This window comes from Plecotus auritus (genome assembly GCF_963455305.1).
Source record: "Plecotus auritus genome assembly, chromosome: X".
In the NCBI taxonomy this organism is placed as follows: domain Eukaryota; kingdom Metazoa; phylum Chordata; class Mammalia; order Chiroptera; family Vespertilionidae; genus Plecotus; species Plecotus auritus.
Genome location: NC_137784.1, coordinates 86,308,339 through 86,326,389, shown reverse-complemented (window position 1 = coordinate 86,326,389; position 18,051 = coordinate 86,308,339). Strand labels below are relative to the sequence as shown.

Sequence of the window (18,051 nt, the reverse complement as noted above, 5' to 3'; positions counted from 1 at the left end):
AATTTTATATATACTTTTTATGGTTTTTATACTTAAAAAACACAGGCCCTTAGTAGCCCTGGCTTTGGCAGTTACCAGGTAACACAGCTCGTCTTAAATTTCAGCAATATATGCAAACTAGTCCCTGATGATATGGTGGCCTATATCACAGTGGGTGGTGCGCTGTCTGACCCCACTCCTCATCACTCATGTGCAGAAATAGGCTTGCACAATGGTTCCAGTCTTAGTCAATCTAGCCTATGCAGCCATGATTAAGGAGGCAGCATGGAATTTAGAAGCTGTTGTCAGAATAAATTTTCTGACATCTGGGAAAGTCTTCAAACTCTATGGACATGGCTGAGGCCCATGGACATAGTCTTACAAGAACTGCTATAAGCATATGACTTTGCTTTTGAAGTGCATCTTAAGATTAAGTGAAATTGATCATGGAGCTGCAATGCAGATTTGGCACAATTTACTGGACTGATGTAAGCTTGTAGAAGACTAAAGTCATATTCTGGTCTGCACCAAGGAAACTTCACACATTTCACATTGAATATAGAGAGCTGAGAGCAGAAATTGAATTTTCAGATTTAGGCAGCATCTTGTTTAGTGATGAGCTAGGAATAAGAAAATGGAATGAATCATATACAGCAGGTGTTTAACACTGACTATGCAAAGAAGGCGTTAGGAGGGATACAAAGAAGTATACACATGTGATCTTTGCACTAAAAGAGCTGGTTAATATGCTTTTCTGGAAGCTAATAACTAACTGAAATATGGCATTAAAAATCTATACTTGACTGAATGTCTGTAAAGTGGTACCTCTAACCTCATATTGGATATGAGACTGGGGCATGTCACAGGTCTATTAAAAAGTCAATTTCATCAATACCTCCTTTGTGCCTAGTTGTATCCATTGATTCTGGAATGGAAGTGATTAGTGACATAGCCCTGGAGTGATCCTCCTTGCCACACAAGTAGATGGTGGTCTCTCTCTTATGAGCTGTGTGTTCCTCGCCAGTGGGATTACTCTAGTGAAAGGCTCCCTGAAAACCAAATGCTAGTGAAATGGCACACATAGGGCTGGCTAGGAACACACTAGAAGCTTATATGACTTTTAAGAATAGGACAACCCTTTTTGAACAATTTTTCTGGGTGGCCATGAGTTAGTGAGGAAGACACCAACAACAGTAGTGACATGGCAAAAAGGAAAGTCATTTAGAGTAAACATTCCAGAAATTTCTTCCAATACTTTTCAGCCATGCCTTCCTACTTAGATTATACTAAGCTTGTAAAAGAATTACCTTCTCAAATGTGCATGAGAATAAATCTTGGACTTATATTTAAGACTCAACTTGAACAAGGTTTTCCTTTATAGGACAACAGTTTTCAGGAAGGCCAAGGAATCTGCTTGAGTTAATAAATGAGTTTTCTTTACCAAGTAATTACACTTAGTTTCCAACAAAATTTTTTAGTTCCCTATATAAAGCTCTTACCCCAGGTTAGGATCCTTAGTTGAAAAATAATACATTCTTATGTGTACACAGCTAGATAAACCTACTCAAAGGTCAACTATAAATATGTAGTAGGCACAAAATGTTATGAGAGGTCTTGAGTCACTTCTCATTGATTTTTAAAATTTTATGTGCAGAAATGTTGAAAGATGGTTGTATGGATGTATATGGAAAAGTCAGTCACTCTTTCGTCTCTTAAGTAGGATATGTAAACCTTGGAAGTTCAACCTTGGCAGGAGCCTGTGAGAGACTCCTTGAAGCCTCACTTCCTTCAGAGGAGATCACATATCAGCTGAGAGCACAGCAGTGGTTGCTGGTTTCTCCACCTCAACCCTCAAATTAAATTAACACCTTTCTATTGTATGGTCTTTCATCTGAGGTGGTATCTAGGAGCTAAAATATTCTATAACCTTATTTGGGCCTGATGAGGAAGACCATAATTCCCCCCTCCTCCTATGAAATACTAACTAATGCTCTCTCTCAAGGCCCAGCTTGTGTGGCTCAGTGGTTGAGGGTTGTCCCACGCACCAGGAGGTCACTGGTTTGATTCCTGGTCAAGGCACACGCATAAATTGCAGGCTTGATCCCCAGTATGGAGTGTGCAGGAGGCAGCTGATCAATTTTTTTCTCTCATTATTGACATTTCTATCTCTCTCTCACTCTCCCTTCCTCCCTTTCTAAAAATCAATAAAAACACATTAAAAAAGTATAAAGCTCTCTCTCTCTCAGGGACTTTGTTTATGGTCTAGTTCATTTAGATGTGGTGGTATTTATTATATTGTGGTGCGTTGTTTCTTCCTTTTCCACGTCCCTCACAGAGAGGGAGAAAGACAGGTTCCTGAGGGGAGGAGCTGGGGATTAAGAAATTAGAGAAAGAAAGAGACAAGAGACAGAAATAGATTCAAGCTGGGTGCCGGGTGGCTTCCTGTCCTCTGATAGAGAGACAGTCACACACACCTCAGACAACACAGCATATTTATTGGTTTCCAAAAGGGATTTTATGATCAAAAGGAGTTTCGGGTGTGCCCAAATCCTATTCATCAGGATCTGAGTAATCTCCTTATTTTGGGTGGGTCAAGGTCCTTTTTGTTCCTCATTCCAAGTACATGGATAAGAAATCAGTACTGATAACAGGATTCTGCCAGTGCCCTTGGGCTCAGCTGATAAGAATTAAAAAGGTATCCATGTGCTTTCCCAGATGGCTCTCTACATCTCCCCCATTTTAATTTTTTAAAAGAAATCTTGCATTTACAGACCAGAAATAAACATATAAGAACAAAAAATGTTTAGGTCCCAATTTCAATGTTTAAAAGTTCCGAGTCCAAATTTTAATGTCCAACAGTTCTGAGTCCAAGTTTCAATGTCCAAAAGTTCCAAGTGTACATGTCAGCAATGACATCTGGATGGTGGAAAAATGGTGGCAATGCAGGTTTGACCTCTGTTTTGGTCCTGGGCAACCTGCAGTGACAGCTGCTGACTGCTAGCATGGAAAGGTGTCGTCAGCGTCTTCCATATCTGGACTGTTTCTCCTCTTGTCTTCATGGCTGAATCATTTCCTGCTAATTCCTCTCTGTTGCAGGAATCCACATGGTCTTGGAGTGTTTGGAAATATAAACATATTCTCATCCAAAGGTTAATAAAGAAATCTTTTTTATGAATTTTACTTGGGATCCTTTTAATTTTTTGCCCAAAATTATGACTGCTTTAGGGTTCATTGCATGTTAAGCGATTTTAACATGAAATGAACTACCAATAGAAATTTTGGTTAATACTTTAGGAACAGCCTTTTGTACAATTAGATTTTCTTGAATATTCCCTTATTTCATTTAGCCAATTTAAATTAATCTGAAAACTTGACTATTTTACTGTCAAATTTAATACTTTAACAACAATTTTAGTTAATGGAAAGGATTATATGCATCCTTGAGAAAGCCCTGAGCACTCCTGGATTTAGGCTAGATTTAGGTATAGGGCAGCTGCCATCAACCACTTCTCTGTTGCCTGGGTCTCAGTCTTAGCTGGGCCAAATCTGTTTGTTGCCTGGGTCCCAATCTGAGCTGGGCATGGGAAGCACGAAGCAGCCATGGGGCAGGAGACCTCCCTCAGAAGGGGCGAGTGTTCAAGCCCCTGTAATGTTGCGGGGGTGAGGATCTGTGCCACACCTCTGTTGACCCCCAAGTTCTCTCCTGATGGCCCCCTGTGACTGTGCCTGTCTTAGGTTGCCCCTCCCTTGAGGAGTCTTATCCGTCATTGACTAACCAGCCATCCTCCGGGGCCAAGCAGGGTGATGTAAGGTTCAGTTCTGTCTCCTTGGTAGCCTATGCCCCTATGGCCTCCATGCCCAGCACCTGCCTTGGGATCCCCCCACTGGTGGGGCACCCCGGCATTGATCATATATCTTGGGGAACCCAGGTTTCTTCTCCAGGGAGGGCCCAGCTCACACCATTGTGCGAGAGACAGATCTATGGTACCATCCAACATGAGGTTTCAACCTCAGAATGAACTGAAAACTCAAGCAACAGCTGTGGGCAATTGAATTGTGAGAAGAGGGTTCCTTTTGACAAAAAGGGCCAATATAGAATGCTCAAGTACCTTCCCAAGAGGCCTTTCACACAGTGGAAGGAATTGAATCCTTTCATGTCCCTTTTAAATTGCTGCCAAACATTAAAAAAAATTTAGATTTTTAAGTTTGTTTGGATTAATTGTACAATATGCTGTTTGTAAAATATCAAAAATTATAATGACATTGTAGAATAATACCATGCAATTTCAAGTATATTAGATGTTTTAAAAGGATTTCTTTTAAGAAGAGAGAATAATTTTCTTGTATTACTCTGGGCCCTTGGAGCTTTACAAGAATCATCTCTGTTAAGGCCTTGAAATTTTAACATGGAAAAAAAAACCATCAAACAAATATTTATATTCATATATGATTTACTAGTTTTTGCATCCGCCATTCATATGCAAACTTGTTATCTACTTCCTGCTGGTTACTTGCCTCAGGGCAGGTATTTCAAAAGGGGCTGCTTAAAATGCCTTGGGAAACTAGCTTTAATTTGTCTCCCAGTTCATCTTCGCCATCTTTAAAGCTAAAATCTCTAGGGCTTTTATTCTGTACACAGAAAAGTGTCAAGCCCAGCTCAAAAACTATGCACACTCGTTTTTAAACTGGCCTTTTCACTTTACATGAGCACAGAAATCCCCGATGCATTTATGGATTTGTAAAAACTTTAATTCATTAGCTGGAAAAAGGAAAGATGGCGAATATGAGGCCTCTTATGGTGGCTTTCTTGGGGAGTGGTGTCTATATTGGATCACCACGTGTCTCTCCCTTCCCCTACATCCTGCTTACCTTAGGGGAAGTTTTTGCAACAGATCTGGCCACATTTTTTTCATGCTTAAAAGACAGATCTCAATTTTTTTCTTTATAACTAACACCCAATTTGGCCAAGATCAGAATCTTCCTGCAGATTATTTTATGAATTTTAAAGAAACCTTTTAAGTAATCTCATTGCAGGAGAGCAGATAGCTTTGCCCTCTCCTGCCACCTTTAAACTTCTCTGCACCAGAGGCTGTTGGCTGAGCTGTGATTATCACCCGAGGTGTGATATTCAGCTTCTTGAATGGTGGGATGAGTTGTTCTTCCAGGTCTATGGTGGTGACGTACTGCTCGCTCTGGCACCCAGATGGGGTTAGAAGCACCTTTTGGGAAAATACAAACGTGCCCTCTTCCCCACATCATTACTGGATCTGGCCCTTTCCACTGTCCTGTTTGTAAATCCTTCCATTGTGCCATACCAGCAGATGCTACGGCACCAGGAGTTTGATGCCTCTCGGCTGCTGTGTGACCTTCCTCGTCACAATTTAAAAAATTTAAAGTGTAAAGGGCATGATTTAACTGATTCTGTGGAGTAGGATTATACCTCTCTCCCCCTTTTTGTTTTTGTAATTGCGTTTTTAACGTTCGATTAGCTCTTTCTACAATTGCCTGTCCCTGAGGATTATAGGGAATTCCTGTTTTATGCACAATTCGGTATTGCTTACAAAACTTCTGAAAGGAGGAACTAGCATATGCAGGTCCATTATCTGTTTTTATCTCTAGGGGCCATCCCATGACTGGAAAAGCTGCTAGGCAGTGGTTAATTACATGCTTTGCACTTTCCCCTGTTCGGGGAGTAGCGAAAATGAAACGTGAGCATGTGTCTATGGAAACATGGACCCACCGAAATCTGCCAAATTCAGGTACATGAGTAACATCCATTTGCCAGATTTGATTAGGTTTAAGTCCTCGGGGATTTACCCCTAATTCTGGTACAGGGAGGTGGATAACACACTGAGGGCATTGCTTGACAATTTGTCGAGCCTGCTCTCGAGAAATATGGAATTCCTTGCGCAAGGCAGAGGCATTTTGATGATGCAGGGCATGCGAGGCCTGTGCCATGGAATATGGGGTGATCTCCTCTACTGAGGCAACGAGACGATCTACTTCCTCATTACCTGCAGCCAAAGGACCTGGAAGGCCAGAATGGGATCTAATATGGCCAATAAAACATGGGAATTGCCGTTTTTTAATAACTCTTTGCAAGGTGATAAACAGATGGAATAGCTCTTCAGAGTTTGTATGCCCAATAGTAGCAGTTTCAATAATTGTAGCCATTCCGACTACATAAGCACTGTCACTGTAGATATTGACAGGTTCAGAGGCAAAGTTTTCTAAAGCATAAATTAAAGCTTGGATTTCTACTCGTTGAGCAGAGGAATAATTTGTCTGAATTACTTTAGAACTCTTTACACTATAAAATCCTGCTTTCCCTGAGCTGGATCCATCAGTGAAGACCGTTAGTGCTTGTGGAAGAGGTTGCTGCTTAACTATTTTTGGAAATATAAAAGTTGTGACAGACAGAAACTGCAAAATCTTATTAGCAGGATAATGACTTCCAATTTGACCAGGATAATTAGCAAGAGCTGTTTGCTAATTAATAGAGTATTGCCATAGCCAACTTTGCTGTGCTGTGGTAAACGGCACTATAATGAGGGAAGGTTCTTGCCCTACCAATTGAACTAGTCTGTGCCGTACTTTTGCTATGAGCTGAGAAACCAAATCATGGAAAGGCGTTAATACTTTGGCTGGAGAATGAGCCAGGTGAAGCCATTCTATTACACCTGGGTCCTGCCAAATGACTCCCGTGGGAGTATGAGTAGTAGGGAAAATCAATACCTGAAGGGGTTTAGTTAAATCTACTCTTGCAAGCTGAGCAGCTTCAAGGGCAGCTTCAACTTTAGTTAAAGCAATACCAGCTTCTGCAGTTAATTGTCTAGGAGAAGATAGTGAAGAATCTCCTCGAAGAATACTATAAAAAAGGAGCTAAATCTGCAGTAGTCAATTTTAATGATGGACGAACCCAATTAATGTTCCCAAGTAATTTTTGAAAATCATTCAAAGTTACCAATGAATCCGTCCGAATTTGTAAGCGTTGAGGACGCACAGTACGTCCTTCAATTAAACTACCTAGATATTGAAAAGGAGAACTTTTCTGTACCTTTTCTGGTGCGATACACAGTCCCAGAGTTAAGAGAGAGTGTTGTAAATCTGCAAAAACTTTATGAAGGGTGTCCACATTCTCATGAGCCAACAAGATGTCATCCATATAATGGATGATGTATGCTTGGGGGTGCTGCCGTCTTATGGGGAGGATAGCTGCATCCTCAAAATCCTGGCATAATGTAGGACTGTTAGCCATTCCCTGCGGCAGCACTTTCCAGCAGTATTTCTTTGCTGGCTCTTTAAAGTTTATTGTAGGGACACTAAATGCAAATCGTTTACAGTCATCTGGATGCAAAGGGATAGTGAAAAAACAATCCTTTAAATCTAGAATGAGTAGCTCATAATTAAGAGGAATAGCAGTAGGTGAGGGCAGCCCTGATTGAAGGGGGCCCATAACCTCCATGGTTTTATTTATTGCTCGGAGATCTTGTAAAAGTCTCCATCCACCTGATTTTTTCTTAATTACAAAAATAGGTGTATTCCAAGGACTATAAGTAGGTTCAACATGACCAGCTTCAAGCTGTTCTTGTACTAGAAGTTGTGCTGTTTGAAGCTTCTCTTCAGTTAAGGGCCATTGATCAACCCAAACAGGGTCGTTAGAGAGCCATGTAATCTTTGCAGCAGTCTTCTGGGTTGGAGAGATGACCAAGGCCCCTAATGAAAAAGCTGCGGCTCACTGTATCCTAACCCTCTTCCCCCTGGCTGGGTAGACGTGGGGATAGGGGATAGGCTGCCTTGCCGCCTTTTGCCTGATCCTTTAAAGGGATAACATCCTTGATTTAACGTTTGAGTTGTAACCACAGCATTGGGACTCATTAGTAATACTCCCATTTGCTCTAAAACGTCCCTTCCCCAGAGGTTAATAGGTAAATGATCAAGCACATAAGGTGTAAAATATCCCGTATTTCCTTCTAAATCTTCCCATTTGATAAGCTGCGCACTCTGTTGAGGCTGAGAGACTTGGCCAATGCCTTGTAGATTGGCAGTAGCTGTATTAAGAGGCCATGCAGGGGGCCAGTGCCTGGAGGCAATCACGGAAACATCTGCCCCAGTATCTTTTGTTCCTCTGAAAAATTTCCCATTTAATTTTAACTCTAGCTCTGGACGCCCTTGTTTAACTAGCTGTGCCCAGTACATTTGATTAGAGGATCCAAATCCTCTTTCTCCCCGAAGCTCTGTGGAGAGAAGTTTCCCAGCCGTACAATAGGGCAAGATTACAATCTGGGCTATCCTAGTTTCTGGAGAAATTTGAATTATGGTACTTGTTATCTGTGCTATAACTTTAATTTCACCAGTATAGTCTTGATCTATCACACCTGGTAAAACTTGAAATCCTTTCATAGATAAGCTACTTCTTCCTAAAATAAGTCCCATGGTGCCTTTAGGTAATGGTCCATAAATCCCTGTAGGGATTGCTTGTGGACCCATATTGGGAGTTAGTACATATTTGGCAATGGGACAGAGGTCTAATCCTGCACTTCCTGGGGTGGCGCGATAGAGTTCCCTGATAGTGGACCGGTTGTAGGCAGGCCAGTATGGTACGACAGTGCCCCCACTGTTTGGCGGGGCCAGGGCCGGCCCCATTTGCCGTTTCCCTGATGTGGGTCAAGAGGCTGGCCATCAATGCCTCTCTGGGAGCGGCAGTTATTGGCCCAGTGTCTTCCCCTGCCTCAGCGAGGACAAAACCCCAATTGCAGAGCAGGGAGACTAGGAGCTGAACTTCCTTGTCCCCTTGAAGCAACCTGTTGCCAGCAATTCTTTGCAATATGGCCTGGCCTTCCGCAAGTGAAACAAGTCCGTTTTTCTTTGCTCCCTGAATGGTCCCTTTGCAGAGACTCCTTCAATGCAGCAGCCAAAGTCACTCCCTGAACATAGGATGGCCCAATATCAGCACAAATACGGATGAACTCAGAAATTGACCCCCTTTTTCTGTAGGGGCGTAGAGCCTCCTGACATGTTCTATTGGCATTCTCAAAAGCCAGTTGCTTCACTAACAGGGATCCCGTATTGGAATCTCCAACCACTCTGTCTACTGCCTGAAGCAACCATGCCACAAAGTCCTGATAGGGCTCCTCTGGCCCCTGTATAATTTTTGTAACGTCCATGCTTTTTTCTCCCTTAGTGGGCAACTCCCTCCAAGCCCTAGTGCCACAAATATTTATCTGCTGATAAGCTTGCAAAGAGAACATCATCTGAGCCTGTAAGCTGCTACATGTTCCAGTTCCTATTAACATTTCAAGAGTGATAGGCACACCTTGTTGTTGATTTTTAGCTGCCTGTTTTTCACTAATTTCAGTCCAATTGGATTTCCACAGTAAATAATCTCCAGGGGAAAAACATGCCTTAGCCAATGTTTGCCAGTCGTGAGGCGGCAGAGCTTCACTAATTACAATGTCAATCAAGCTCAAGACAAATGGAGAAGTGGGGCCATATGTGGAGACAGAGGTTTTAAATGCCTTGAGGGTTTTAAAAGGAATGGCCTCGTGCACTCTCAGTATCTGCCCTGGGTTGGTAGGGTCTGGCCTTTCTAGGATCGGATACATTGAAAATCCTGTCATATCCTCTCCAGCTCTTCTTGCCTCCTGTAAGGTCAGCTGTAAAGGGGATAGTACCGGCGGCACAGCAGTTGTAGTTACTTTCATATTTGGCTGTGTGCCAGTTTCTGGCCATAAAGGCTGGGGGGTTAGGGTTGTTTTTTCAAAACTGTGAGCAAGATCTTCCTCATCATCTAAATCATCTCGCTCATGGTAATGTTTGTATCTCCTTTTCTCAATCTCTGGCTTCCGCTCATATTTAGGAGGTAAATACTTGTTAGGCTGACTCTTAAGAGCAGCGGCAGGAGAGGCAGTGGGTGAAGGGGGGGAAGGTGGGGGTAAGGAGAAGGAGGAGGAGGAGGAAGAAGAGGAAGAATCTCCTTTCCGAGACTCTGAATTACCCATGTTTATACCCAGTTATTCAAGTGAATTCACAATTCACAATACACAATACACTTCCCAAAAACTTACCTTAATCTGCGCGCACGTCCTGGAAGTGACCCCCTCGCCTATTTTCCCTCCGTACTCAGGTCCCTGTTCGGGCGCCAAATGTGGTGCTGTGTTTCTTCCTTTTCCGAGTCCCGCACGGAGAGGGGGAAAGACAGGTTCCTGAGGGGAGGAGCTGGGGATTAAGAAATTAGAGAAAGAAAGAGACAAGAGACAGAAATAGATTCAAGCTGGGTGCCGGGTGGCTTCCTGTCCTCTGATAGAGAGACAGTCACACACACCTCAGACAACACAGCATATTTATTGGTTTCCAAAAGGGATTTTATGATCAAAAGGAGTTTCGGGTGTGCCCAAATCCTATTCATCAGGATCTGAGTAAGCTCCTTATTTTGGGTGGGTCAAGGTCCTTTTTGTTCCTCATTCCAAGTACATGGATAAGAAATCAGTACTGATAACAGGATTCTGCCAGTGCCTTTGGGCTCAGCTGATAAGAATTAAAAAGGTATCCATGTGCCTTCCCAGAAGGCTCTCTACATTATATTAATATTTTCTCATTGATTTTTACCTGAAAATATCCAAAGTCATGTCTCTCTCTCTCTCTTTCTCTCTCTCTCTCTCTCTTGTTTTTTAGTTTATCACATTCATGTCAGTCATAGCACCAAGAAAATTCTTCAAGCTCTGAGTGAGGGCTATGAAGTGGAGCTTTGAGGAAGATATAATGTCCTTTTGTTTTGTAAGTCAAACCCTTGGACACACCTGCTTCTGAAGATCGTGGATGCGTGAATCAACTTAGCCTTTTATATATATAGAATAAACTTGCTTAACTAGACCTGCTTTCTGATTTAGCTAAACTTTTTCCAGCCCAGTGAAGCACCCCAACTTCTCTTTCAGATAATTGTCAGAAACACAGCAGTAAATATCAACATGAAGCAGATTATTATTGTAGATCATGCAGGGAGAACAAAGGGTAAAATATTTAACTGCAGCAGTGTTGGACTATATTCTGCACAGTGAGAAAACCATTTCTTACTTCTTTTCAGTTGGGTCAAGTTTCTAAACTTTCTAAATCTCCATTTTCCTGCTAATGAAAAGAAAATTGGATTCCACTGAGTCTCCTATCTACCTACTCCAGGACTTCTGTGAGGATCAAATGAGATGAGGCATGGGAAAATGCTTCACAGACATTTGATTAAAGTGTAAAATGTTTCCACCTGCTGGGCTGAAGAAACTCCAAGGAGGCTAGCTGTTAGGGAGAGGAAGCTGGGTGTTGCTACATGATGTCATTACCCGGTGCCCACAGTGACCATTTCTGGGCTGGGCTGGGTTGTGGGCCGAATTTTGTGCCATGGCGTCTCACCAGTGTTGACTGCAATTTCGTGGGCTATTGCTCTGGGGTGGTGGTGGGGCGTCTGTCCCACTTGGGGGAAGCTGAGTATTGCTTCGTGGGCTCCAGGTCCTCGGTGCCGTTTCTTTGTAAATACCCAGTGCACATTATGGCAGCTCCTGCATTGATCGTCTGCCCCCTGGTGGTCAGTGCGCATCATAGCAACTGGTCAGATGGTCAGACACTTAGCATATTAGCCATATATATATATATGGCTACAATGAGTAAGATTGTTAAAACGCCTACATTTTTCAGACTATGAGTTACATCTTTCTCTCTTATATTATTGCCCAGAATTTGACTTTCCTATGAGGTGCACTATTGTTTACATGTTTTAATTGATTTTACTGGAGGCTGGTGCATGAATATTTGTGCACTCAGGGGGGTCCCTCAGCCTGGCCTGCACCCTCTTGCAGTCTGGGAGCCCTCAGGGGATGTCCCTAAGCTATAGTCTGGCCTCCCTCTGCAGGAGGCAACTGGCAGGCTGATCAGGGGACAGCGCCAGTGGCAAGTGGCTGGCCCCGCCCCCCATTGCCCCACTGGTGGCCTCCCTCTGAGGGAGGCAACTGGGCAGGCTGATCAGGGGCCTGCATTGGCAGGCAAGCAGATGGCCCTGCCCCCCTGACCACCCCTGCACCACTGCTGTTTGTCATTGCCCCCCATCCCTTGCTGCCCCTTCCCTCTGCCCGCTGGCACGCACCTTGGCTGGCTTGGTGCCGCCCACTCGCTGGTCCCACCTCCCGCCAACCAGTCATTGCGTTGTTCAGTCAATTTGCATATTACACTTTTATTATATAGGATTTTATTTTATTTTTTTCCATTATTTTAAATTTTATTAGAGTAACATTAGTCTACATGAACATATAGGTTACATGTGTGGATTACTAATTTACAAAATCTGTATATAGGACCATGTGGCCACCACCCAAAGTCAAGTCTTCTCCTGTCACCTCATATTAGGACCCCTTTCTTTCCCCATCCCCCTCGCTCTGGCAACCACCACACTGTTGTGTATATAAGTTTCTGTTTTATATTCCACATATGAGTTAAGTCATATAGTCCTTAGCTTTCTCTGACTTATTTAACTTCACATAATGTTCTCAAGGTCCATCCATGTTGTTGTAAATGACACTATTTCATCATTTTTTATGGCCATGTACTACTCCATTGTGTATATATACCACATCTTCTTGATCCAATCCTCCATCATAGGGCACTTTGGCTGTTTCCAACTCTTGGCCATCGTGAATAATGCTGCAATGAACATAAGGGTGCATATATCTTTTTTTTCTCCTTTTTTATTGTTTGAAGTATTACAAATAGTAGTACATATGTCTCCCTTTTTTTCCCCCATTGACCTCCCCCCCGGCCTCCCCTACCCCCCAGTACATGCCTTTACCTGCCCCACCCCCCAGTGTCTTGTATCCATTGGTTATGCTTATATGCATGCATACAAGTCCTTCAGTTGATCTCTTACAGCCCCCCGCCCAACCTCCCCTGCCTTCCCGCTGTAGTTTGACAGTCTTTTTAATGCTTCTTTGCCTCTGTATCTATTTTTCCCAAATTTCTTTCCTTTAAAAAATCTTGTCTCTGCAGACTAGAAATAAACATATAATAACAAAAAATGTTTGAGTCCGAATTTCAATGTCCAACAGTTCTGAGTCCCCGTTTCAATGTCAAACAGTTCCTTATGTGTACATGTCAGCAATGATATCTGGATGGTGGGCACATGGTGGCAATGCAGGTCCGACCCTCTCTGGTTTGGTCCTAGGCAACCTGCTGCGACGCACAGCTGCTGACTGCTAGCATGGCAAGGCGTCGTCAGCGTCTTCCATCTCTGGACTGTTTCTCCTCTTGTCTTCGTGGTTGGAGCAGACCTGTCAATTCCTCTCTGTTGCAGGAATCCACATGGTCTTGGAGTTGTTTTCTGAAAATATACAAACATATTCTCGACCAAAAGTTAATAAAGGAATCTTTTCTATATAATTGATTTGGGATCCTTTTTATTTTTGCCCAAACAATTTTCCTTTGTCTTATTTAGACACCATGTGTGTTTTTCATGGGTGTCTTGCTATTAGCATTACAAATGAAAATTAATTTGTAAAGTAAAAATTTTCTAGATGTAATTTACTTATAGCTTACTTATAGCATATTTTTCCTTACATGATATTACCCTACTATCCCCCCCCCCTTTTTTTTTATTAGTGGAGGCTTTTGTAAATTTTACAATGCAGTCTTGATAACTTTAAATTTTAATTTTTGCACAAAAATATGACTGCTTTATTTTCATTGCATGTTCAGGAATTTTACCATGAGATGAACTACCAATAGAAATTTTAGTTACCACTTTAGGAACAGCTTTTTGTCCAGTACAATTAAATTTTCTTGAATATTCACTTATTTCAATTAGCCTATTTAAATTAATCTGAAAACTTGATTATTATTTTACTGTCAAATTTAATACTCTACCAACAATCTTAGTTTACCCTGTAAATATTAGTGGGAAGGATTATTTGCATTCTTGAGTAGGCCCTGAGCATTCCTGGTGCTAGGCTGGATTTAGATATAGGGCAGCTGCTGTAGGCCAAGTCTCTGTCTGTTACCTGTGTCCCTATCTGAGCTGGGCATGGGAAGCAAAGCAGCCATGGGGTTAGGAGACCTCCCTCAGACGGGGTGAGGGTTCAGGCCCCTGCAAGGTTGGGGGGTGAGGGTCTGTGCCCCAGGCGTGCATATATCTTTGCGTATAAATGATTTTGAGTTTTTCAGGTATATACCCAGGAGTGGGATTGTTGTGTTGTATGGTAGCTCTATTTTTAATTTTTGAAGAATTGCCAGACTGCTTTCCATAGTGGTTGTACCAGTCTATATTCCCACCAGCAGTGAATGAGGGTTCCCTTTTTTCCACAACCTCTCTAACACTTCTTGTTGCTTGTCTTGTTGATAATGGCCACTCTAACTGGTATAAGGTGGTATCTCATTGTAGTTTTAATTTGCATTTCCCTGATTGCCAGTGAGGTTGAACATCTTTTCATATATCTATTGGCTGTTTGTATGTCTTCTTGGGATAGGTTATTTTCAGGTCCTCTGCCCACTTTTTGATTGGATTGTTTATTTGTTTGGTGTTGAGTTTTATGAGTTCTTTATATATTTTGGAATTTAAACCTTTGTCGTAGCTACTGTTTGCAAATATCATTTCCCATCCGGTTGGCTGCCTGTTTGTTTTGTTGTCCGTTTCTTTTGCTGTGCAGAAGCTCTTCAGTTTGACATAGTCCCATTCATTTATTTTTGCCTTTACCTCCCTTGCCTTTGGGGTCAAGTCCATAAAATGTTCTCTGCCACCCAGGTCCATAAGTTTGGTACCGATATTTTTTTCTATGTGACCTATAGTATTGGCTCTTATGTCTAAGTCTTTGATCCATTTTGAATTAATTTTTGTACCTGGGGACAAACTGCAATCCAATTTCATTCATTTGCATGTGGCTTTCCAGTTTTTCCAGCACCATTTATTGAAGAGACTATCTTTACTCCAATGTGCATTTCTGGCCCGTTTGTTGAAAATTGTCTGTCCACATATGTTTGATTTTATGGATGGGCTCTCTATTCTGTTCCATTCGTCTGTGTGTCTGTTTATCTGCCAATACCATGCTGTTTTGATTATCGTAGCTTTGTTGTATATTTTGAAGTCAGGTAGCGTGATACCTCCAGCCTTGTTCTTTTTTTTTCAGGATTGCTTTTGCTATTCTGGGTCTTTTGTGGTTCCATACAAATCTGATGATTTCTTGTTCTATTTAAAAAAAAATGACATTGGGATTTTGATGGGGATTGCATTAAATCTGTATATTGCTTTGGGTAAAATGGCCATTTTAACTATGTTGATTCTTCCAATCCATGAACACAGGATATTTTTATTTCATTGTGTCTTTTTAAATCTCTTTTAATAATGTTTTGTAATATTCAGTATATAGGTCTTTCACATTCTTTGTTAAGTTTATTCTTATGTATTTTGTTCTTTTGGTTGTGATTGCAAACAGAATTGTTTTCTCCATTTCTTTTTCTGAATTTTTGTTGTTGGTATACAGGAAGGCAATGGATTTTATTTTTTTCAGGCACTTTCAAGATCATAGTTTTATTTATTCCGTCAGATAAAAAGAGTATACATATTAGGGGATCCATCTAGTAGTTTTGCATTGAATATTAACCAGAAAAACTCTAGACACCTGAAAGCCTCACTATTAACATGAACTATGGCAATAAAAAATTTTGACATTTAATTTGTTCAATATATAGTATTTACATTATGAAACCAAGTGATATTATCGATAAACAGTGATAAAGAAATAGTAAAAAGCAAAGGTTTATATTTTTATAATGTGCTAATTGTCATAATTGTACATAAAAATTAAAACATAGCAGAGCTTTCTGTTATACTGGGAGTAGCACAGCTCCGTGCCTCCCCAGAGCAGAAAGCAGATGAAAAGCCCATAGCTAAGTGCCATGACACCTACAAACACTCCCTCTAGTCAAAGGCAATGGATTTTTGCACATTGATTTTGTATCCTGCAACTTGACTGTATTTGTTTATTGTTTCCAGTAGTTTTTTGGTAGAGTTTTTAGAGTTTTCTATATACAACATCATGTCATCTGCAAAAAAGTGACAGTTTGACTTCTTCCTTCCCTATTTGGATGCCTTTTATTTCTTTCTCTTGCCTTGTTGCTCTTGCTAGTACTTCCAGTACTATCCTATATAATAAAAGGCCAGTGACCAAAACTGCGGAATGACCAGAATGACTAGAACAACCAGAATGACCGTGGCCCCTCGTCCCGGCTGCCCCACCCCCCAGTGGGGACCCCCACCCCAATCGGGGGCTCCCATCAGGTCAGGCTGGCCAGACCCCACCCATGCACCAGGCCTCTATAGAAATGTAAAACCCAACCCCACCACCACTCCAACCCAACCCACCAAAGGCTCCTGAAACCACAAAATTAGATCACTGATTCAGGCTAGCAGTTCAAAGTATAAAGCCTCATTCACACATGAGGAATTTGCACCTTTCTCCTTCCCCTTGGACTCCACATCTCATAGGAGGCATGCACGGTATGCACATGCAAATGAAAGCTCAGAAAAGTCACTCTTTTGGGGTGCTGTGGCACATCCAGGCAGAGACAAACTGATCACCAAAAGCCAAGCACCAGACTCTGTCCCTTCCTCATCCCTGGCTTCAGACAGGCACTCCCTGTGGCAGGATACAAGGAGAGCCCCGTCTTGAATCTTTGCAGATACGGGAATGCTCAGGAGGCCAAGATAATAGAAACCTAAGGACCCAAATGCTGGGGCCCATGCCACCAGTACCCACTCAGCACAAGGCCAAGGGGAGCTCGGATCAAGTTCTGGCCCAATTCCTAATCCGATCACGACCTGCCATCCTGGGGCCACAGTGTGCACTGGAGTGTGTAATTGCGGGGGCGTTCTGGAAGTGGAAGGCTCACCCCAACCCCTGGGCCCCAGGGCTCTCCGCCTGCATGCCCTTCCCCCAGGCCCTCAGCCCCAGCTGTGCCAGCAAAGCCCCTTTGCTGGGGCAGGATCACAGGGGCAGGCCGGGGGAGGGGTGGCCAGTCCAGGCCTCCTCTGTGGCTGTTTGCACACATGTACTTAGCTCTAATTATCCTGGGCTTTCAGTTCACCAACTCCAGGCCTGGGAGCTGCACCCAGGCTGAACGCACCCACGGAGCCACTGATCCTCCGAATGAGCCCTCTCACTGGGCCGGGAAGCTCTATTCCCATCCATAGCACCCTGTGTGGTGTGTCTGTGTTTGCCCAACTGTCTACACAGCCACCATGTGCTGGCTTGGGGATATCTTTGTGTGTCCTAGGTTGTGTGTCTACACTGGCCGCTGGGAAGGTTCTTGAGTACCAGGCACCAATGAGGAGAGGAGGGGTGGCAGGGTGGGGGAAGGGGAAGGATGAACTGGTTTTCAGCTGTGAAGGAAGGAAGTGCTAGCTTCTGGCTCTCTTGTCTGTGCAAGTCCTACATAAATGTGAGCCCGGGGCAGCAGCCAAGGCCAAAAATCCCTGGATTTTGTCCTAGACCATGCTCTATCTTCTCTCCCCCTGAGCCATTTAGAACCTCAGACACCAGTGCTCCTCTCCTACAGGTGGCATAGCCAGGGCTCAGAGAGGTTAAGGAACTCACCATAGGCAGTACAGGAGGCCAGGGCAGCCACTCTCCAGAGCCGTGGCACAGGTATTTGGGATTCGGGCTTTGCTCAAAAACAGAAGGTGTGTGGGGACCTGGGAAGGAATGCATCCAGGTCCTCCTCTCTCTGTCTGATCTTGAATACCTAGCCCTTGGCTACCCTGGTCCTACTTACTCAGTCCATTGCCTACCACATCCTTCCAGTCCTTTCCCTGAGGCCAGTTCAGCCATGTCTATGCTGAAGGGAACCAGAGTGCAGAGAGCAAGCTCAGCCCCAGGGGCCTTAGTTGGAGGTGGAGAGATCAGCCTTCCTGAAGCAAGATTTCTCAGGACACTCGCTCTGCCCTTAGGGCTGAGTCCCTCCCTTAGCCTTCCTGGGTTCTCTGTGGCTGTCTGTCTTGTCCTGTGCATCTCTCTCCTTGTTCCTTGCTCTCTGATCATGTTTACTCAT

General features: G+C 43.0%; 1 protein-coding gene across 1 annotated transcript in view; it reads left to right on the top strand.

Moving 5' to 3' along the window:
- GUCY2F (guanylate cyclase 2F, retinal) overlaps positions 1-18,051 on the top strand; it is a gene marked incomplete at both ends in the record, with an annotated part of 197,736 nt that overhangs the window by 147,912 nt on the left and 31,773 nt on the right. Inside the window, 2 exon segments of the mRNA XM_080653124.1 lie at positions 10,654-10,727; positions 10,731-10,750. Coding sequence (XP_080509250.1) covers positions 10,654-10,727; positions 10,731-10,750 — 94 coding nt within the window.